The following is a 24,059-nucleotide window of genomic DNA, read 5'->3' on the forward strand; positions in this document are numbered from 1 at the left end:
AAGGGTAACAAAATTGGGTAACATTCAGGAACTGAAAGGGTGGGAGGGAGGAGGAAAGATTAAATAAAGCACTAGAGAGTGCTCATCATTATAGGACAGAGAATAGAATGGGGGAAAGGGAAATAAATTTAAGAAACAGGCTATAAACACCTCACAACATCTTTGTGGGACATTGATGAGAGGTATCATTGTACTAAAATCTAAGACCAACCCATATTCCATTCAAAATTATTACAAATATTCTATTCAAAATGCACACACATTCTAATTAAAATTACTACTATTTCGAACTGACTTTTTGATTCGTTATTTCCAGTTGGATTTGAATTTTTCCGACGAGGAGGCTGCTGCACCATCATTGCCTGTAAAAGATAGGTACATTAGTGAAACAAATCGGTAGTAACATAAATTATCATTCATACATAACACACAATGCAAAGGTCATAGATTATTTCTGTGCACAAATAAAGCCTCCATGTATAACATAATTCTCAAGGATTAAGAAAATGTGGGACTGATAAATGTGAGCAGTGCTCTCCAGAGGCACTCTGTGCACCAACGAGCTGATCTCTGCCCTTAATGCAAGATCAGCTCATTGTAATATTTAAATTTTGCTCTCAATGTGTTGCTAAGGATGTGCTGGGAGATCAGCAAATTCATCAGAGTGGGAATTTCTGCTGTCACCTCAGGAAGAAAGGACCTGGGGGAGGGGTGAGGTGGGGTGGGGTGCTGGTGTGAACAAGGGGATGGCGCCTATCCAAATTTGGCCTTTATGACCAGCAGTTTGGCACAGGTAAGTTGGGTAGCCCCTATTGGAAGAACAGGACTACGCAGGTTAAAAGAAAAGTATTTAAAAATTCTTGTGGTTCTTTCTTGCAGCGCTTATTTGCAAAGAGCACATCTAAGGCTTTCCAGTCTCTTTATGGGAAGCAGGCCTCATTTCAATAAGAATGGGGCCTTAATGACACTTGCACACAATCTGCATTTTCTGGGGTATATGAGTTGCACCCAATTATTTGGGGAATTATTGGCCACTGAGAGTACAGATATAGTGACAAGATTACACCAGATAAAGTAACTTTATACTTCAAATTTTTTTCTGTTTACTGGCTCCAGCTTTCTCCCCTCCTATCTTCTCCTGAAGATGGTGATCTGCCACCCTCTGGTACCTTGCCCAAGCTACCATTCTTTCCAATTTAAACCACAACAGTAAGTGCCACTGGATATTTTTCTGGACGGTACCACAGCTGAACCCAATTCTGTCCATACCAAATGCCCACTTTCCAGCAAGAGTCACTGTCTAGTGATCAGGAACAGACACCCCAGCTGTTTTTTTCCCCCTCCTTTAGAACTGAGGCACCAAGCCAATTTGAGCATTTCATCCACCACCATTGATCAGATAATGTGGTACACATTGGAGATCAAAACTGAAAAATCCCCGGACTGTTGGCTCAGTTCCACAATGGGAAGTTTACTGACCAACTGAGCAAGCATCATAAGGCTTTTTAAACCAAATGAATGACTGGACTCTATCTAATTCTTCTCTGCAGCTGAACTTTCCAAATTCCCAAGTTTTACTTTCTAAGTGGTGGAGTGAAAGACATTCATACCCTTTTGAAGGACATTGTCCACTTAATGTTTTCTACCATGTTGTCCATCTAAATAGCATTACGTTTGTACGATTGAAGGATAAATTCCACAGTAAGTTTGCACTGTCACCCTTGGCCCCTATAAAGACACATGTGGAGATTCCTCCAGCAATTCTAGTTTGTAAAATTGGATAAAGTACATCTAAAATAGTGTGGAAATCAGACACGGAGCTTGGCACTTTAGCGGGCAGGTGGAGACTACATTAACTGTCAAATTCTGAGGCAAGGAATGCAAATATTTGTCATGTAGATGTCATATCCCCTTTCAAAACAATGTATCAAGATACTCAGAAATGTTTAACTATATTAAAAGATAAACAAAGGAATATGAAACGTTCAACAAATGCATTAGCAGTGGAACCAAGGAAGATCACTATTCCCAACAATCTATCCACAGTCGAGGGAAAAGTCCTTTCCAACTTATTAACTACTGCCCCCCCCGCACCCCCCACCACCACCTCCATTAAACCCTATAGCGTGATAAGGATGGGATGGGACTTACCTCCGAACCTCTGTAGGCTTGTCATCAACTGTTCCTCTTTTTTCCCCCCCCCTTTTCCCTGAAGAATAGCTCCAGACACTGGCTTCCATTGAGTATCTCATCCAAGTGACTATGCTTAAAGTTTGAGCTAAGGCAGAGAGCGTCAGCGAGCTATTTAACAGTGATGATATCACTGAGCCCCAACCTTTCCTCAGCTGATATCCGCAACTGGGCAGTGATCAGGAAGTGGAAACCCATGGCTGGTTTTCCCTTTCCCTGACCCATGGACAGTGCAACCAATTATAACAGCTCCAATACAGGCTGGTTGAGATCAGCTAACTTAGTAAAGACCAGGGATTGAATCCTCACATCCTTCTCATCTTCTCGTCAATGTCTTCAGCAACTGAAGCAGTGGCCAGCATTTTCTTATGTACATAAAGAGACAATTCCAGTTCACGGACTTTGTCTGACCCTTTGTTTCCCATGATAATTTAGTCAGCATCAACGATGATAATACATTGATACCCACACACACACACCTGTCCATCTTGCTTCTTTTTGGGCTTATCCTCAGCTGAAACATTCATCCCAGCAGCACTCAGAGCTGCAATCCGGTTTTCTATATCAGAAACCTGCAGTACAAAACCGCACTGACATTTCAAATAGCAGATACATTGACTTTTTTTTGTTTAAAGATACTGTGCACCCTTTTCTTTTTTCTTTGAATACTGTTCCCCCCTCCCCCCCTCCCAGGCATCATTCTTTGACCAATATGATGGGCTGGCAAATGAGTGCCAAGTTGCAACCAATCTTATGCTCATAGCCTCCCTCGGCCAACTAGTCAACTCAGCAGGTTGCTTTAATTGCCATTAAGGGAATAGCCAGGACAAGAACAAAAATCATATGTGAGACTAAGCCCAATCAATATATGTCTGTTAATGAAATATAGGGGGGAATTTTAACTTTTGGAATGGCTGGTAGCGGGATGGCCCTGTAGCACCTGAGAGCTGGGTCTCGCTGCACGCTGTTTTAACTCCACAGCGTGCGTGTGACATCACTGACATATTCCACGCCCGGAAGTCAGCCTAGCATGGCTTCCAGGGGATCGCTGGAGAAGCGGCCACAACCCCAGGTAGGTCTAAACCCGGGGGGGTCCGATCCCCAAACTGGGACTTCCGATCCCCAAACCCAGAGGGGTCTATCGCAGGGGGGACAGATCCTTGACCCCAAGGGGGGGTTTAATCCACAGCCCTGGGTTGGGGGGAGGGCTTACCGATCTGGAGGGCTCTTTGTATTGGAGGGAGTTGGGGTCTGATAGTGGGGGAGCTTGGGAAGCCAGGGGAATCACTTCTGCTCCTCCAGGCCCACAAGGAGTGCTCCCCGAGGCTGTCCTCACCTCGCTGCAGCTGCCACGATTCCCGAGGCCTGGGAACCCCAGCCGGCTACAGATAAACTTGCAAAGGTTTAAATCCGAGGCTTCCTGCCTCATTATCATATTTAAAGTGCCAACCTGTCTCCGAGGTTTGATCTTTCGACTATGCTGGTCATAGTTGGGGTGCTATAGTTAGGGGCACTATAATTATTCTCAGAAGAGAATATTAGACAGGTTTCCTGTTTCGTTATCCAGTGATCTCGATGAAAGTATGCAGTTGAGGACATGAGCAGATTCAGCTGTAGTTGCCTGTACACATTCACTGTCCAGGCTTAGGCATGAATAATGACTACTTGGGCAAGATACTGGAAGACACCTGGTTAATGTAAAACTGTACCCCAACAAGAAATCATTGTGTGCAGGAGAGGAAAATTTGGCAGTAAAAATTGGAGAGAAAAAGAAAGGAATTATCAAGCAAGGTAGGCAAAACAGAAAATGCTGGAAATACTCAGCAGATCAGGCAGCATCCGCAGAGAGAGAGAGAAACGGTTAACATTTCAGGTCGAGGACCTTTTATTAGAACTGGCTGTTCATCGTTGGGGTGAAAGGTCATTGACCTGAAACGTTAACTCTGTTTCTCTCGCCACAGATGCTGCATGACCTGCTGAGTATTTACAGCATTTTCTGTTTTTATGGCAGATTTCCAGTATCTGCTGTATTTTGCTTTTGTAAGCTAGCCAAGTATGGAAAATTAGGTTCGAAAAATATACTGTAGTTTTGATTGATTTACCACTGGTGGGGATTAAATCAGAACCTTTTTTCAGGGGGTAATTGATAGAATCCATAATGGGGCGGCCTGTGGAATGATTGGGCTGACAGAGTCTTTGGCCAGAGCTAAGCTTGTATTAGAAACATAGACATAGAAAATAGGTGTAGGATCAGACCATTCGGCCCTTCGAGCCTGCACCACCATTCAATATGATCATGGCTGATCATGCAACCTCAGTACCCCACTCCTGCCTTCTCTCCATACCCCCGATCCCTTTAGCCGTAAGGGCCACATCTAACTCCCTTTTGAATATATCCAACGAACTGGACTCAACTTTCTGTGGTAGAGAATTCCATAGGTTCACAATTCTCTGGGTGAAAAAGTTTCTCCTCATCTCGGTCCTAGATGGCTTACCCCTTTTCCTTAAACTGTGACCCCTGGTTCTGGAACTCCCCAACATCGGGAACATTCTTCCTGCATCTAACCTGTCCAATCCCTTCAGAATTTTAGATGCTTCTCTGAGATCCTCTCTCATTCTTCTAAATTCCAGTGAATATAAGCCTAGTTGATCCAGTCTTTCTTCATATGTCAGTCCTGCCATCCCGTGAATCAGTCTGGTGAACCTTCGCTTCACTCCCTCAATAGCAAGAATGTTCTTCCTCAGATTAGGAGCCAAAAACTGCACATGATACTCAAGGTGTGGTCTTACCAGGGCCCTGTACAACTGCAGCAAGACCTCCCTGCTCCTATACTCAAATCCTCTTGCTATGAAGGCCAACATGCCATTTGCTTTCTTTACTGCCTGCTGTACCTGCATGCCTACTTTCAACGACTGATGTACCATGATACCCAGGTCTCGTTGCACCTCCCCTTTTACTAATCTGTCGCCATTCAGATAATATTCTGCCTTCATGTTTTTGCCACCAAAGTGGATAAACTCACATTTATCTACATTATACTGCATCTGCCATGCATTTGCCCACTCACCTAAACTGTCCAAGTCACCTTACAGCCTCTTAGCATTCTCCTCACAGCTCACACTGCCACCCAGCTTAGTGTCATCTGCAAACTTGGAGATATTACATTCAATTCCTTCGTCCAAATCATGAATATATATTGTAAATAGCTGGGGTCCCAGCACTGAACCTTGTGGTATCCCACTAGTCACTGCCTGCCAGTGTGGTATATCAGGCACACACATCTTCTGAAGCAATAATACAGGCCATTCTGTCCTCCATATAAGAATTATGAAAAGGAGGCTGGTTAGGAGAGTGCTGGAGAAATCCAGCCTCGAGGTTATGAACACATAGGGATAGAAAGGCATTCGCTTAGCGCCCCTGGAAAGGGTTGGAACAGGAGTGCTGAAGGGGTCGGAGCCGCGAGCACTGGAATTCGCGCTGATCGGCACGTTCATTGTGCTGGTGCCGGCGGCGCTGACCAGTACTGCCCAGGAGCGTCGAGCTGGTGTGCAGCACCGCCGGTTTCGACAGCGCAACGACTTTTGTTTGGCGCTGTCCCTGTAGCGCGCTGAATGGGATCGCCTGGAAAAGTGGGCGGTCCAAGCTGTTCCGGCGACGGTGAGGGAAGAAATGAATACACACTCAGGTAAGTGTGATTGTTTTTATTTTTGCGATTTATGATTACGTGGGGTGAGCAAGGTTGAGAGCTTTTTCTATTTTTTTGGGTGATTTGTTTTTCCAGGGAAGCCTCTCTTGGGGCACTCGGAGGCCGGCTCTTCAGCTCGGGATTTTCAGTTGCTCAGCCGGCCTAGCGCCCTAAGAGAGGTGTTGAATGCCTCCCTTAGTGCTCCGCTCCAAACTCAGAGCACAGCTGCTGAATTTTGTGGCTGCAGACGCAAACCATTTCCTGGTGCAAAATTTACCGTCCCGTCGCCATTAGCGCCCTAATTAGCCTTAAACAGCATTTCCACCCCATGGACTTTGGTTTCAGCAGCAGATGGGGCAAAGTGCGAAATGAAGCAATGTGGCTGAGGTGGAAAGGGTGTGGTTATGAGCTGAGAGAAGGATGGAAAAAAATTGAGAGAGACAGTCACTCGGGACTGCTCTCATGTAACCCCTGGTGGTTTTGCAGTGGTGTTGGCAGAGACCTGGGAGGAAGGAAGGAAGGTGAGTTCAGGGGTTAAGCAATACGCCAAGATTCTGTACCTCTTGACTTAGCCTTCGTTGACCGCAAGGGAGGTTGATGGAGTCAACGCCAGAGATGCATGGGTGCAAGCAGGATCAGAAAATAATGGCTTTGGTTTTTCAGACATTAAGTTAGAGAGAGCAGCGCCTTGGAGGTGGACTGAAGAGAAAAGATGCTGGAGGATGAAATGGCCAACAGTGTCAAAGCTGGGGTAGCTAATGAGGAGAGGAAAATTGACAGAAAGCCAAGGTTACAGTCACATAAAATGTTACTTGTAACTTAGAATAGTGTGGTTTTGGTGCTTGGACAGGGCAGAAATCAGTTTGGAGGGAGTCAGTTAAGAAGTGGAGACATACTTTTGAAATGGCATTCATCATGAAAGAGCCTTGATCAGTGCTACTCATAATACATCCTGGTGACCATTTGCGGCCCATCTTCACTGTATCTATGATGCTTGGAACTTGATAATGCCTTTAAACGATTACTATGTTAAGGGCGTTATATAAAATCAAGCTGTTGTTGTTGATGCCCCGTTGCGGAATTTCAGCTAAGCTGAGATGCGGTGCTGTTCCTTTTCATTTTCTTGTTCTTCAATCAAAGGAAGCAAGGAAATGCTATACGACGGTAGAGTTACCCAACTTCATTGCAGCAAGTAAAAGGACCCAATATAGCTAATATTGCTAATGATAAACTGGGCCATAGTTTTCTCCCCTCTTTCTGTGGTAGTGTCCAGCCTTCACTTGCCAGCTACCCACAGTGACATGATTGAAATCCAGAATTTACTGTGTGTGGAAATAAACTCTGAGCTTCATCCCATCAGTGAGAGGTACAATATACCCGAGAGTTGCTTTTGAGCAAGGCGTTGATTAGGATTGTGTCTCTCAACCAAAAAACACTGAGCAAACTCTGCCGAGATAGTGAAATTAGCAGACTATTTGAATATGCAGAGCATTAGAGCCAAGCCTGATCTGTCCTCATCCAATGTTCTCATCCAATGACTATGAAAGTGCACTTCCAGCAGAAGCCACTGGATAGCGATCAAGAAGAAGAACCTAGCCTGTTTTTGTTTTAGCCCCTTGCTAATCCAGGGGACACTGAAGCCAATGACAGTTTCTCTTCTACCATACCAGCTAAGACCAGCTGTATCAGGACAGATCAAAGATCAAACCTTGCTGCTCTGCACATGCACTGAGCAATGTTTTTATCGACAGCCATTAGGGATGGGGCACCATCCCTCCTCAGGTTCAATGTGCAGCTGCCAAAGTGTCTTGCAGATCTGTAGGGGTATACACTGTACCTCGCTTTCAGAGTATTGAACCTTAGCAACAGCTGAAGCCACCTTATCCTCCAGTTCTGAGAGCTCAGAGTCTGTTGTGGTGCTGGTGTGACTCTGCCTGCTTCGTGCTCGCTCCTCCAGGTCCTTCAGTTGCCTTTCCAGGCCGTAATTTATGCTGGCTGTCATATACACCTACAGGAATACAATGTGCCAAATTACTCCTTCTTTCTGTCTATGACAGCACCTCATATGCTAGAGGCACACGTTAAGAGCACTGGAAAAATGTCAGGAAGGGATATCGGTTGGGCCAGCAGGAAATAACCTGTCGTTTAATTGCTGCTGTGTTTCCTACATGGCACGAGTTTACCTTGCATCAAATGATAAACCTTCTGTAGTGTGGTTTTCAATTAGAAAATAAAAGGCCCAAATATCCCTAATTTTCTTCCCCTCCTGGGGTATGATTCCCAGTAGCCCTCTGATACTTGACTAAGTGGCCACTTCATGCATCAGCCTAGACATTGGACTAGAGTTTGTGGTTAGCGGCGAAATAAAGGTGCTCGCCACTGTCCCCGAAGAAATCTGCCCACAGAGATCTCGCGATTGAGAAGTTTGCCTTTTTCAACGTTCAATTGATTTCAGAGCTCTGTAGTGGGAATCCCTATTGCGATCTGCTGTGACGTCAACAAGTAGCCAATCCCATTGCAGAATTCTCGCAGATAGGAGACTAGGAAATGAGAAGCTGCTTTTATCCAGACTTTTTAACAATGTTACAGAGAGCGAAACAAAGATTGGAGCTCTCACATGGGGATAAGGTAGAACCTGAAATATCATGAACAATCTAGTAGTTTTAATCATAATGGAGAAATTTGACACTCCACAAATATAAAATGTAGTTTTTCAGGGCCATAACGTTTGTTTAGCAGTCAATACACTTAAAACCCCAGTAACACGTATTCCAACAAGGCCTATTTTTTAATGGGGTATTTAACAGCGATATTACTGCAGAAAAGCCCAAGTTTTCATCCGTTTCACTAATTACCCTGATTTCACTGATTGCCGACTATAGGGAGTGGGTGTAGGGTGATGACAGCGCAACAAGTGTCGGAGCAGTGAATGACTGACAGCAACTTCAGGATTTCCGCGTTTTGATGCACGTGTGCTAAATCCTGAAATTGTGGTCAGTTTCAGAGGGGTAACAACAGCGAACACTGACAGTTTCACCATCATTACCCACCACAAATTCTGGGCCAATGTGTTGCCAGGTTATTCTACCACAGAAGCCACCTCAGTTAAGCCTGATCCACTGTCTGCATATGCTAACTTTCCAGCGAGAATCACTGGAGAGCTATATAGTCAAGAGGTGCTGAGGCCAATGGAAATGCCCCAATTCCTTCCTTGTCAGATCAGCGTACTCAGCATAGATGAGGGTGGTGGCGGGGGGGTGGCGGGGAAACACAGGTTTTTCCTGATCTGCATAATTAAGTACCATGCCAAGAGGTGCAGTCACCTGGTAAACATCTTAAGCACAGTACATATCCACAAAGGGATAATTCAATCAGACCTTCCTTTTTTATATACTTACTGAATATGAAAGAACTATGAGGTATTGGGAAAATGTCTCGTATGTATTAATATTAACATATATTTCTTCTATGAGGTAGATCATTGCTCTTACGTTTTCCTCAAGCTTTCTGTATGCTTCATCAGCCTCGCTCACTCGGAGGTCTTTTTCACTGGACTTTAGGTGCAAACTGGGATTTGTGAGAGGTTCGTTAACTGTGACATCTACTTCTGCAAAGTCATTCAATGCTTTTTCAGTTGCGTTAATGGTCCTTAAAGCTTTTGTTGTGATGTTGCAAAGAGCCACTGCTGATGAGTGCTGTGAATGCCACATACATAGTAGAAAACATAGTTAGTAAAATAGACAAGAAGTTTAAAAAAAATATACGAGTGTAAAGATGTCTTAAACACCGACTGATAGAATGAAGATCTTCTCTGCCTGTTGACTTTGAAGGTTCAATGTGAAACAAGGTTTCCAGTTTCAATTCAGTTCTTAGTGAACATTGGCTCACAGCACAAAACTGCTTCTCAGTAGGCACGATAGGGTAGAAATGATCATCACCGATGCTATTGTGCGAATATTTAATGTGGTAGTATCAAACTTCCCTCTCCGTTATCTTAATAAAGGTATTAACCCGTTTAAAATAAATATACGATAACATCAGCAACAGTAATATCTATCCTTAAATAGGTAGTATGCAAAGGGCCATGGGATCACTGGTGTGCAAAATGGGAACAATTCACACTATCACAGTAGGGAGTGCTGTGATTAGGGCTGGAGAACACTGTTGAGCCAGAGTACTCTTCATCTAATAGTGCTATATCTAACAACTATGATTAGCGTGTTCGTTTCTGATACTGGGTGCTTGAAATGTAAAATGTTCAATTTTCCAGCATTGAGATCCTTCACCTTCAAGAGTATATAAAAATGCTTTGAAAGGTAAATAAATTTAAAAGGTTAAGTTTGTCGTTAGTCATTAGCTAGAGCATGGAGCATTTCCGAAGCACACTTTGTGATTAGTAAACATGCTGCTGCTGCTTCTGTAATGCACATCTATTTAGTTAAGAGTTTTTAGTATTGATCTGGTGGAAGTCAGTGAGACTCAACATTGGCATGCTTTAATTAGGTCCACTATGCTTACACTTTCATCCGCTTCATTCTTAATAAGCTACCATGCTTTATATAATGTTTGTGACTTGCAAATGGCACCCCTCCCTCTACAACCATCTCCCCTCTTTCTACAATTAGTGCACTTTTTGTAATCTATGTATTGCACGTTGAACAAAAGGTTGTAACCTATGAGATGTTGAGATGATATCAAAAATATTATCTCGGGGCTTCTCTCACTTGATAAATGTAGGGGTTCTGAGTCATGCATCCCATGAATATGTCATCCACAGCCTGTACAGAGTTAGTTCACCTCAGTCGTTTGTGGCAATGCTGAGGGTTCCACTATTGGCCTCAATGTTCCTGGGCAAGTTCCTACTCCTGATCACTATCCACTAATGCCTGCTAGAAAAGGCAAGTTTTTACATTTGTGCTCAGAATGTGGGTAATCCATGCTTTTGTTACCTCTAGACTATTCTAATGCTTTCCTGGCCCGTCTCCCACCTTGCACCCTTCATAAATTTGAGCTCGTCCAAAATGATGCTGCCCATATCCTAACTTGCACCAAGTCCCATTCACCCATCATCACTGTGCTCACTGACCTACACTGGCTCCTGGTACAGCAACGCCTAACTTTAAAATTCTCATCCTTGTTTTCAAATCCCTCCATGGCCTCGACCCTCCCTATCTCTGCAACTTCTTCAAGCCGTACAACCCTCCAAGATCTTTGCACTTCTCCAATTCTGGCATCGTGCACATCCCCGGTTTTCATTGCTCCATCATTGGCAACCAGGCTTTCAGCTGCCTCGGCTCTAAGCTCTGGAATTCCCTTCCTAAATATCTCCACCTCTCTCTCCTCCTTTAAGACGCTCTATAAAACCTACTTCTATGACCAAGCTTTTGGCCACCTATCTTAATATCTCATGTGGCTTGGTGTCAAACTTTGTTTGATAATGCTCCTGTGAAGAGCCTTAGGATGTTTTATAACATAAGAAATAGGAGGAGTAGACCATTTAGCCACTCGAGCCTGCTCCGCCAGTCACTAAGATCATGGCTGATCTGATTTGGCCTCCACTCCAATTCCCTGCCCGCTCCCCATAACCATTGACTCCCTTATCATTCAAAAATCTCTCTCTCCACCTTAAACATATTCAATGATCCAGCCTCCACAGCTCTCTGAGGTAGAGAATTCCAAAGATTTATGACCCTCTGAGAGAAGAAATTCCTCATTTCCATTTTAAATGGGCGATCCCTTATTCTGAAACTATGCCCCCTAGTTCTAGGTTCCCCCACGAAGGAAAACATCCTCTCTGCATCTACCCTGTCGAGCCCCCTCAGAATCTTATCTATTTCAATAAGATCACCTCTCATTCTTCTAAACTCCAATTAGTATAGGCCCAACCTGCTCAACCTTTCTTCCTAAGATAACCCCTTCATCTCTGGAATTAACCCCGTGAATCTTCTCTGAACTGCCTCCAATACAAGTATATCTTTCTTTAAATAAGGAAACCAAAACTGTACGCAGGTGTGGTCTCACCAACGTCCTGTATAGTTGGAGCAGGATTTCCCTACTTTTATACTCCACCCCCCTTTGCAAAAAAGGCCAACATTCCATTTGCCTTCCTAATTATTTGCTGTACCTTCATGTACAAGGATCCCCAGATCCCTCTATACCTCAGCATTTTGTTTAAGGTGCTATATAAATGTAACTTGTTATTGTAATTATGGCAAGTCTGCATTTATCCCTGGTAATCCTGTGTGCATTAACAGTCAATCGCATAATGTGGACTGGAGTCACATGTAGGCCAGATATGGGAAGGGTGACCACAACGCAATAGCTTTTATGGTCAAGTTATCAGATATATTAAATTCAATTTCCCAATTTGCCATGGCAACATTTGATGTCATGACCTCTTTGTTACTAATCCAATAATACAACCTGGACATTGGGTGCGAACAGGATAAACTATGCAATTTAGGGGTCCATGTACACATTTAAAATGTCGTGGCTAGGTACAAAAATTGATTGTTTGCATTTCTAACCTGAGGGTTAGAATACAAAGGGGAGTAAGTTTTGCTCCAGCTATACAAATCCCTGATTAGACCACATCTGAAGTACCGTGTACAGTTCTGGGTACTGCACCTGAGAGAGGATATATCATCTGTGTGACCTCGCATTTAGAAAGACAAAGTGAAGTTCTTCTGGGGGGAAAAAAATAACTTTAACAAGGGCAAAGAGGCACGATATATCAGAAAATAGTATAATGACCAATATCACCAAGGACCGCCTAAAATCTAATTATTTTTGCAATAATTTTTTTTTTAGTGTAGTTGTGTGCCAGTAAATGTGATGTGGAATGAAAATGTTTACAACAGTGTTAGCATCCAATACATGAGTCAGATATGTTATGGACACAGTTCAGGTATTGCATAAGCCATATGCAAAATAAAGTTCCCTCTACTCTAAATCAACATTGTGCCTTAATTTCAACCTTAGAAGACTTCTTCGCTACCGCACTCTCTCATTTTTCTCACTTCTCGCACTAGCCCCATTATTGCATTTTCAAAATGAGATTGCCAATTTATACCTAATTGTGGTCAATTCTGTTAATTTTTCCTCTTCGAGTATTTAACCAATTCTCTTTTGAAAGTTATAATTGAATCTGCTTCCATCACCCTTTCAAGCACGACATTCCAGACCACAATAACTTGCTGCTGAATAAAATTTTTCCTCATCTTACCTCTGGTTCTTTTGCCAATTACCTTAAATCTGTGTCCTCTGGTTGCTGACCCTCCTGACATTGGAAACAGTTTCTCCTTGTATACTCTCTCAAAACCTTTTATGGTTTTGAACATTTCTATTGGCCCTGAAATTCCGGCCTCCCCGAGTCCGTACGAAGTTTCTACAGACCCGGGAAGGCATTGGAAAAGCCGGTTTTCAGCACACAATGCGCATGCGCTGAAAACCGGCTTTTCCGATCTGTCAAGCCGTATATCAGGAGCGAGGACATTTGCAAGGACAAGATTGCGGTATTTACCCATATCTTTCCCAGTAAATGTCCTCAAAATTCTTGCGCCTGATAAAAGCAGGCGCACAGCCTACCTTTACAGGGATAAGAGTTTAAAAACATACAAAAATATAATTTAATTAAATCGTAAAAACACATTTTTTAAAACCCTGCCCGCTACTTAACATTTATTTTTAACCGTAATTAAAAACACTTTTTAGAAACTCGGAAAAAAAAATTTCTCTCAGATATTTATTAACTTTAATTTCAATTAATATTAATTATGTGAGGTGTGTTTTTAATTTTTATTACATGTGTTTAGTGTCTTTCTTTTTTTTCTTGTTAGTAGCAATGAGAACTCATAGATACGGAGTTCTCATTGCTATTAATGAGAAAGCTGTGGAATACAGTACCTGATTGGCTGAGCAGTCGCACGTGACTGCACCTTCTGCGTGGGAACCTGGAGGATGGGAGCGTGCTTCGCAAGGCGGGAAGAGAAGGCCTTCCCACCGGAATCGTAGGCTCCTCCCAGATCACCAGGTACTTTTGTAGAAATGTTTCAGGTCGGAGGCAATTGCCCGCGGGAAGCCTCCGACCAGAATTTCAGGGCCATTAAGTCTCCCCTTAGTCTTCTCTGCTCTAAGGAGAGCAACTCCAGCTTCTCTAGTCTACCTGACAGACCGTATTGCCGCACTGGAGCTGCGGGTGGATTTACTCTGGAGCATCCGCGATGCTGAGGATGTCGTGAATAGCACGTTTAGTGAGTTGGCCACACCGCAGGTAAAGGGTACACAGCCAGATAGGGGATGGCCAACAGGAAGAGCAGTGGAAGGAAGGTAGTGCAGGGGTCCCCTGCGGTCATCCCCCTGCAAAACACATGCACCGCTTTGGGTACTGTTGAGGGGGATGATTCATCAGGGAGAGCAGCAGCAGCCAAGTTCATGGCACCATGGGTGGCTCTGCTGCACAGGAGGGCAGGAAAAAGATTGGGAGAGCTATAGTGGTAGGGGATTCTATTCTCAGGGGAACAGATCGACATTTCTGCGGCCGCAATTGAAACTCCAGGATGGTAAGTTGCCTCCCTGGTGCAAGGGTCAAGGATGTCTCGGAGCGGCTGCAGCACATTTTGAAGGGGGAGGGTGAACAGCCAGTTGTCGTGGTGCATATAGGTACCAACGATATAGGTAAAAAACAGGATGAGATCCTACAAGACGAATTTAGGGACCTAGGAGCTAAATTAAAAAGTGGGACCTCAAAAGTAGTAATCTCAGAATTGCTACCAGTGCCACGTGCTAGTCAGAGTAGGAATCGCAGGATAGCTTAGATGACTATGTGGCTTGAGGAGTGGTGCAGAAAAGAGGGATACAAATTGCTGGGACATTGGAACCGGTTCTGGGGGAGGTGAGACCAGTACAAACTGGACGGTTTGCATCTGGGCAGGACCGGAACCAATGTCCTAGGGGGGAGTGTTTGCTAGTGCTGTTAGGGAGGGGTGAAACTAATATGGCAGGGGGATGGGAACCTATGCAGGGAGACAGAGGGAAGTAGAATGGGGGCAGAAGCAAAAGATAGAAAGAAGAAAAGTAAAAGTGGAGGGCAGAGAAACCCAAGGCAAAAAGCAAAAAGGGCCACATTACAGCAAAATTCTAAAGGGGCAAAGTGTGCTTAAAAAGGCAAGCCTGAAGGCTCTGTGCCTCAATATAATAAGGTGGATGAATTAACTGCGCAGATAGCAGTTAACGGATATGATGTAATTGGCATCACGGAGACATGGATCCAGGGTGATCAAGGCTGGGAACTCAACATCCAGAGGTATTCAACATTCAGGAAGGATAGGCAGAAAGGAAAAGGAGGTGGGGTGGCGTTGCTGGTTAAAGAGGAAATTAATGCAATCGTAAGGAAGGACATTAGCTTGGATGAGGTGGAATCGATATGGGTGGAGCTACAGAATACCAAAGGGCAGAAAACGCTCGTGGGAGTTGTGTACAGACCACCAAACAGTAGTAGTGAGGTTGGGGATAGCATCAAACAAGAAATTAGGGATGTGTACAATAAAGGGACAGCAGTTATCATGGGCGACTTTAATCTACATATTGATCGGGATAGCCAAACTCGTAGCGATACGGTGGAGGAGCATGTCCTGTAGTGTATTAGGGATGGTTCTCTAGACCAATATGTCGAGGAACCAACTAGAGGGCTGGCCATCCTCCACTGGGTGATGTGTAATGAGAAAGGACTAATTAGTAATCTTGTTGTGCGAGGCCCCTTGGGGAAGAGTGACCATAATATGGTAGAATTCTTTATTAAGGTGGAGAGTGACGCAGTTAATTCAGAGACTAGGGTCCTGAACTTAAGGAAAGATAACTTCGATGGTATGAGGCGTGAATTGGCTAGAATAGACTGGCGAGTGATACTTAAAGGGTTGACAGTGGAGAGGCAATGGCAAACATTTAAAGATCACATGGATGAGCTTCAACAATTGTACATCCCTGTCTGGAGTAAAATTAAAACTGGGAAGGTGGCTCAACAGTGGCTAACAAGGGAAATTAAGGATAGTGTTAAATCCAAGTAAGAGGCATATACATTTGCCAGAAAAGGCAGCAAACCTGAGGACTGGGAGAATTTTATAATACAGCAGAGGAGGACAAAGGGTTTAATTAGGAGGGGGAAAATAGAGTATAAGAGGAAACTTGCTGGGAACATAAAAACTGACTGCAAAAGCTTCTGTAGATATTTGAAGAGAAAAAGATTAGTGAAAACAAACATAGGTCCCTTGCAGTCAGATTCAGATAAATTTATAATGGGGAACAAAGAAATGGCGGACCAGTTAAACAAATACTTTAGTTCTGTCTTCACGAAGGAAGACACAAATAACCTTCCGGAAATACTAGGGGACCGAGGGTCTAGTGAGAAGGAGGAACAGAAGGAAATCCTTATTAGGCGGGAAATTGTGTTAGGGAAATTGATGGGATTGAAGGTCGATAAATCCCCGGAGCCTGATAGTCTGCATCCCAGAGTACTTAAGGAAGTAGCCATAGAAATAGTGGATGCATTGGTGATCATTTTCCAACATCTTACAATTAAAGTAATCAGAGTTGGTCATTGTTAGGATCAGGACAAGGCCCTGTCTTTTAGCACAGGCTGGCTTAGTAACCAGAGCCAGAGTGAGAGAGAGTCAAAGGCCTGTAATCTTTATTGCATCCAGGACTGCATCGGATCCTTGTGATATGATCTCTAAGCTTGAAAAAAAAGGTTACTAAAAGACATTTTCTTGTAATTTAGAGATCGATTTACCTCTTTACATTGCTCTTATTGAAATGGTAAGCAAATGTCAGTCTTGAATTAAATGTAACTTAATTCATAAAATATACATTATAGATCTCTCTGCATTGGTTATGTATATATTATAATCGATCAATCTAGAAAGAATGCAAGAATTTGTATTTACATAGCACCTTTTATGTCCTCAGGCTATCCTAAAGCACTTCACAGTAAATTAAATGTTTTTCAATTCTTGTTATCTTGGCAAACATGGCAGCCAATTTTTGCACAGCGGGGTCCCACAAACAACAGTGAGATAAATGATCAGATAATCTGTTTTGGGTGATGTTGGTTAAGGGATTAATGTTGGGCAGGACACCAGGAAATCTCCCCGGCTTTTCCTCAGATAGCCCAATGGGATTCTTTACATCATTTTGAGAAAACAGATCGAGCTTTGACTTAACATCTCATTTCCTTCAGTACAAAACTGAATTAGCAGTCTAGATACTAGGCTCGAGTCTCTGGAATGGGGTTTGAACCCACCACCTCTGATATCTGTACTTACTTGCTGTCACCTTTTCGATTATAAATTCCTATGTTCACATTTTTAATGGTAATTTCCTATGTAAACCTGTGACACTGTAATTGCACTCTCCATATAGAGGGGGTGCTACACTGCCACCCTTGGCAGGGGGTTGTAATTATAATATGGACCTGGAAATTTATAATGAAAATATAAAAATAAGGACAGAATGTTTGACTTAAAAATGTAGACTGAATTACAGCTGCACACCTTAGTCCAATTATCCCCCATCCATGAACCCTGCGTCATCTAAAGACTACAATTGGTCTTCATTCCCTGTTTCAATGCCACAGGAGAGTGATTAGCAAAGCATTAAAAACTTATGTCTGTGCGCATGTCCTGTCTACAAAATCTTACTTCCTATTATGTTTTTGTATTTTTTGTGTCAACTTTCTTCATTATAAATCATTATGTCCACATTTACAAAGTCAGGGTACAGATAATCTTTTTTCTTCCATTCTCTTCTACAGGCACATAGCCATTGCTCGTTACACTTCTACTGCTGTCAGGATCCCTTCAGAAGCTCACCTTGTGGCTAACCTTAATTTTTGAGGCCAGAAGATTTGTCTTCAGGGGATGGATGGGCATAGGAACAGGAGTAGGCCATTCAGCCCCTCATTCAATGACACCATGGCTGTTCTGTATCTTAACTCCATCTGCCTTGGCTCCATATCCTTTTATACCCTTGTCTAGCAAAAATCTTTCGATCTCAGATTTAAAATTATTCATTGAGCTAGCATTTACTACTTTTTGTGGGAGAAGAGTTCTACACTTGTACCTACCTTAGTGTGAAGAAGTGTTTCCTAACTTTTCTCTCCTGAATGGTCTGGCTCTGATTTTAAGGTTATGTCCCCTTGTTTTAGACTCCCTCACCAGCAGAACATTTTTCTCTCTCTCTACGCTATCAATTCCTTTCAAAAACCTAAAAACCTCAATCAAATCACCTATTAACCTATATTTCAGGGAATACAAGCCTAATTTATAAAATCTCTCCTCGTAATCCAACCCTTGGAGCCTAAATAATATTCAGGGGAATCTGCTGCACTGCCTCCAAAGCTATTGGCCCTGAAATCCTGGCCTCCCCGGGTCTGCACAAGGTGTGTACGGACCTGGGAAGACATCGCAAAAGCTGGATTTTGGCGTGCATTCCGATCTGTCAAATTTCTGGCTTGACAGATTGCACACATCTCTGGGAGAAGGACAGTCCCCCGGCAGAGATTACGCTATTTGCCTATCTCTTGCCCAGCGAATGCCCTTAAAACTCTTGCGCCTGGTAAAAGCAGACGCATAGCCTACTTTTACCAGCGAAGGAGTTTTAAAACATATCAAAAACATATAAAAATAAAAATTTAAAATACATATGTTAAAAACTCTGCCCACTCAGGTAATTTTAGTTTAAACCATAATTAAAACTTTTTTAAAAAATCGGCAAATATTTTTTTTTCAAAAACATTTCTATCAACTTTAATTTCTATAATGTATTTATGTGAGGTGTTTTAAAAATTTTTTATGTAGTGTTTGGGTGTTTGGGGGTGTTTCTCATTTACGAAACTCCTATTACTATGAATGAGAAAATACTTTATTGTGATTGGGTGTCCAGGCCCACATGACTCCTACGGACGTCCCAACGTGAACGCGCTCCGTTGCGCAAGATGAGGAGGCCTCGAGTCCGGGATCTCCGGTGAGCGTTGCACCAAAAGGTAAGTGCACATCTTTTCTCCTATTTTTAGTCGAACGTCCGTGGGAAGAAGAAACTGGGATTTCAGGGTGTGGAAATTGTGATTATTTCCCCCTCCCTACCCTGGATTGAGAAGATAGTGTCCCTTCTGCTACACCAGCTGAGATTAGCTAACAGCAAAGACAGAATTCTTTCTGGACTTGATGGTTCACAATAGACAGAACCATTAGGATCCTGTCGTGTTTCCTTTTCTGTTTGTATTTTTCTGCATTGTTGACCCCCACCTCCCTCAGTTACATTTAGTGTTTATACCTGGATGAAAAGGCCATATTTTCGCCTCACTTTCAAAACAAGAAGTTTGGCTATTGATGAGAACTATGGGAGGGGAAAGGTCAATGTTGCTCATTTCTGATCCTGTTAAGAGGTTATATATTTCTTAGTGCTATCAATACCAGAATAGATCTGAAAATGTTTGTGTGTCACATTTATTTTACTTAATATCAAAACAAAAAAAAGAAAATGTATGCACCCAACACTCAACCAGTTACTCCCTACAGGTGCTTAAGAGCAAAAAGAAAGTGAGACAAAAGAACCATTAGGAAACCAAATTATGCAGAGTTGCTGTTCAGGTTAATGGGACGGAGGGATAGCTGCTTCTCCCTTTTAATACATGAGATAATGGAACACTTGAAAAGCTTCCTTTCATTAAGATGTTGATCACACAAACTACTGCACCCATCACATATGAACACAAAAATATTACCTTTTTCAATAAAAGATCCATCGTCTTACTTGTTGACAGCCATAGCCTCATGTTCCAGAACTAGAAATGTTCCCTATTTACAAATAAATAGAGCTAACTTCTTTGGCACAGGAAAGGTGCTCCTTACTTATTGATGGTGTGTTGTTGATGTCAGCCATATTGTTATGGTTGACAACAACACACAAGAAGCAAAATGGTAGCGTCTTCCAATATAGAGAGGGGAAAAACAAGCAAAGAGTGAGTCGGTCTTTCAGATTTTCTGGTGGTCAGTTCAGAATGACCCAGGTCATCCTTCCAGTCTTAGCCACAGTGGTGTGTGCCTTATCATGTCCTCAGGATGTCCAAAAATGTTTTACTGCCGATGATTACTTTTGAAGGTGAAGTCACTGTTATTTTGACAAATGTGGCAGCTTCTTTATGCACAGCAAGGTCTCACCACAGCAAATGAATGAATGACCAGATAATGTTTTTTGGTGGTGTTCATTGAGGAAAGAATATTGGTTAAGGTGAAAGAAATCAAGGGAAAACAACAAAAAAGCAGAAAGTCTCATCCATAAACATGCACCACTTCAGCAGTATGTATCGGAAGATGAGAACTGGTCAATCCACAGAAGAATGTAATTTAAAAACTGATTATTACATCCATACTTTCCATGTAGAAAATGTCTTCGAGTATTTTTCTTCATTTTTTGAGCTCTTCAAGGGTCTTAAAATTGGAGAATGTAAGTTTTGAGTAAGATATTAATTCACTCTCAGGTTTACTCCAGCAAGGTAACTATAGCATATTTCTGAGCGTGGACTTCAGCAATGCAGAGCAGTTCTGGCACAAGTATAGTACGAGGAAGATATCGGGCCTAAAATTGAGGTCGGAGGCTTCCTTCGTACGAACGCCTCCAACCCAAAAAAAATCTACGAATTTACCTGTTGGTCTTGGAGAAACGCAAGATCCTGGTGGGAGACCTAGATTCTCTGTGCAGCGCATGGGGACCTGTCTTCGAGGTATGTAAGTCCAAGCTGGAGTCACGTGGGCCTGGACAACCAATCACGATGCAGTATTTTCATTGATAATAATGGGAACCCCGTTTGTGTGAGTTCCATTACTATTAATGAGAAAATCCCCTAAAGCACCGAAACACAGCATAATAAATAAATAAATAAATAAAACATCTCGCATATTTAAAATCAATTAAAATTAAATGTTTAAAAAAAAAATATTTTATGGAATTTTTTTAAATGTGTTTTAATAGTGTTAAAAAGAAACTTACCTTAATGGGCAAGGTTTTTACTATAAAAATCTGTATTTAAATTTAATTTGTATATGTTTTAAAACTCTTACACTGGTAAAAGTAAGCTATGCGCCTGCTTTTACTAGGTGTAAAACTTTGAAGACGTTTCGCTGGGCAAGAGATGGGCAAATAGCCCAATCTCTCCCACGCGAATGTCGTTCTCCCGGAGATGCGGAGGATTTGTCAAGAAATCAAGACAAATTGGAAAAGCCGGTTTTCGGCACGAAAACTAGCTTTTGCGTAGCCTCGCCAGGTCCGTGGACACTTCATACGGACCCGGCGAGACCGGAATTTTAGCCCCATTAATTTACATTTTGGGACTGAAACCAGCCCTCCCTTCTCCTCCTATTCAATGAAATGTGTGTCATTGGGAACATGTAAATTGAATTTCTGTGATCTTCGATGCTGGTTTAAAAAACATCATGCTGGAAGCCAGCCCCGCCCACAGAACTGGTCATGCCCACAGATTGAAATAATTGTACCCATTTGCGATTGTTCAAGGAGCCTCTTCAAATTAAGCTTGTTTTTTTTTAGTTGCAGCGGCACTAGTAAGCACGTTTTAAAAGTTTTTAAATACTTAAAATTATTTAATTTATTAAAAAACTGACCAATGAAACTAGTAAATGGTTCAGTAATTTTAAAGTAATTTTCAGTGAGTTAAGATCAGGTTTCTCGCAGATGATGGATTAGACAATTATTAGAATGCTTATATTTTGTGATAAACCCACTTTCAATTGTATTAATAAAATTGCACCACATTACATCAATGAATATTTTTAATGCAAGGAAAAAATATGTAGTCCATTACATTTTATTACGCTGCTGTCCCCTGGGAGGACAGATGCACCAACATTAGCGTCCTTGTCCAGGCCAACATCCCCAGCATTGAAGCACTGATCACACTTGATCAGCTCCGCTGGGTAGGCCACATAGTTCGCATGCCAGATACAAGACTCCCAAAGCAAGCGGTCTACTCGGAACTCGTCCATGGCAAACGACCCAAAGGTGGGCAGAGGAAACTTTACAAGGACACCCTCAAAGCCTCCCTGATAAAATGCGACATCCCCACTGACACCTGGGAGTCCCTGGCCAAAGACCGCCTTAAGTGGAGGAAGTGCATCGGGGAGAACGCTGAGCTCCTCGAATATTGTTGCCGAGAGCGTGCAGAAATCAAGCGCAGGGAGCATGCGGCAAACCAGGCTCCCCGCCCACCCTTCCTCTCAGCCATTGTCTGTCCCACCTGTGACAGAGACTGTGGTTCTCATATTGGACTGTACAGCCACCTGAGAACTCATGCAAAGAGAGGAAGCAAGTTTTCTCGATTCTGAGGGACTGCCTATGATGATGATGATTACACTGCTTGATTGTGCTGGAAAGATTTTACGTTTGTGATTATGCAAATAATGTTTGAATGCAAACTTGAATCATAACTTCATTTCAGAAAACTAATGCAATTTCAAGCGCAAATTGTACCCAGATTGGCAATTGGCAAAGCTGAAACTGTACCTCGATGTCTCTCAGCTCAAACCAGAGAAGAACAATTCTTACTGCAGCTGCATGACATTTTGCCATTTCCCACACCAGCGAGCTCATGGTGTCTCTGAATGTGATTGCCAATTTGCATAAATTGTGGATAGTCATTTTCTGTGGAGAATTTAAGACACCAAACAGAAGTGTCTTTGATCCCATCAATCTGGCTGGATTTTAACCCACAGATACAAGGTGAGTCTAACCCACTGTCCCACCCAATCTTGCTTTTCACACTTTGCATACGTCTTGTTTCATATAACTTTTTTCAATAGTTACATTCCGGAGGTCATGTATTCGGCAATGGAAGAGCTCTATGTTCGCACTATGAACACTACAGTCAGCTCTCCTGCTGATTCTGGAGCACATATCTTGCGAAAATGATACAGCTTCTCAGGCTGATGCTGTGGTCACTATCAGCCAATCCTAGGCATTTTTTTTCTTGATTGAATAGGTAAAGAAGCACGATTTCAAGGACATATTTCAGCTACCCCACTGCTGATATGGAAACCTTCTCTTCCTCATCCCAACTTTCTCCCCTTATTGTTGGAAGCCGGAGACTTCCTGTGTATAGTTTAATAGGCAGTGGCAGTTCTCTGGTACCCTATCTAAGTGGCCATTCTGACAACACAATTTACCAGGTGAGCTAAATCTGAAACATTCTAGCATCTTAAAGAGGACAACCCAGGCCTCATCTCAAAGCTCACATCATACCTTTAGAGCCTTACTGTGCAGATCTTCACTGGATGAACTCATTTCGCGCGGTCTTTCAGTGATCCTTTTTACCTCTTCCTCGTCAGATGAAGGGCCTTTGTCACTGATATTGCTGGCTAACTCGCCCAATTTCTTCTTCAGCTTTTCTTCTTCTAGGTCTGCGTCTGTTAAATCAAGACCCGAAGCCTCAGAGCCAACTGGAGACTGCAAAATCAATGAAAATTAAAGAAATATTAAAACTATTTATTGGAGTGGTTCTTTGATATTGTTTAATTGATTTATGAGGTGCAGACTATATTTGGATATGCATTTCTTCTCCTTTTTTGATTTTAGGTTCTTTCACATCATGTACCATTCTCTGATGGAGCAAGTGATGGGCCAACTCCTCAACCCTCATGCTCTGCAACTGTACGCTCGAAAGTGCATCAGAACAGCCCTCCAATTTTTCCTCCTATCTTTCCTCTGGAGATGTGCTTTTGTTTGGCATCTCTACCAATGGTATGAACAACTTGCCATTGAGGGAATTTATCCTTAGTACACAGCACAATAAGCTGATCTATGAATACATCATGATGCTATAATGACAAGTATTTTTTCTGTTATCTATATTTCTAAGATGTATCATCTGGTTTATAAATCACACTTTTTTATATATATATATATATATATATATAAGTTGGGATAAGTCTACAAAAATGAGGTGGGGTCCGAGCTGTAGAAGATGGACATTGAGACAGTAATGGAACTTGTACTGCAGGAGTTTGAAGCCACATGCACCTCACCAGCTTTATTTGTGGTTGCATCTGTTTGGAGGAATGAGGAAGAGCGAGCATACAAGAGCATGTAAGAAAGCACAGCAAAAAAAAACCAGCTGCAAGG

At 42.5% G+C, this 24,059-nt stretch overlaps 1 protein-coding gene across 1 annotated transcript in view; it reads right to left on the reverse strand.

Annotated features, from left to right (window-relative positions):
• Positions 1–24,059, reverse strand: part of LOC139260002 (melanophilin-like) — a 245,813-nt gene that overhangs the window by 18,801 nt on the left and 202,953 nt on the right. The window contains exons 10-14 of the mRNA XM_070876047.1: positions 23,181–23,384; positions 9,368–9,571; positions 7,714–7,884; positions 2,670–2,762; positions 296–362 (exon numbers count right to left, since the gene is read on the reverse strand). Of these exons, the coding sequence (XP_070732148.1) occupies positions 296–362; positions 2,670–2,762; positions 7,714–7,884; positions 9,368–9,571; positions 23,181–23,384 (739 nt within the window). The remainder of the gene's footprint in view (positions 1–295; positions 363–2,669; positions 2,763–7,713; positions 7,885–9,367; positions 9,572–23,180; positions 23,385–24,059) is intronic.

Source organism: Pristiophorus japonicus, chromosome 3 (genome assembly GCF_044704955.1).
Source record: "Pristiophorus japonicus isolate sPriJap1 chromosome 3, sPriJap1.hap1, whole genome shotgun sequence".
Taxonomy (NCBI): domain Eukaryota; kingdom Metazoa; phylum Chordata; class Chondrichthyes; family Pristiophoridae; genus Pristiophorus; species Pristiophorus japonicus.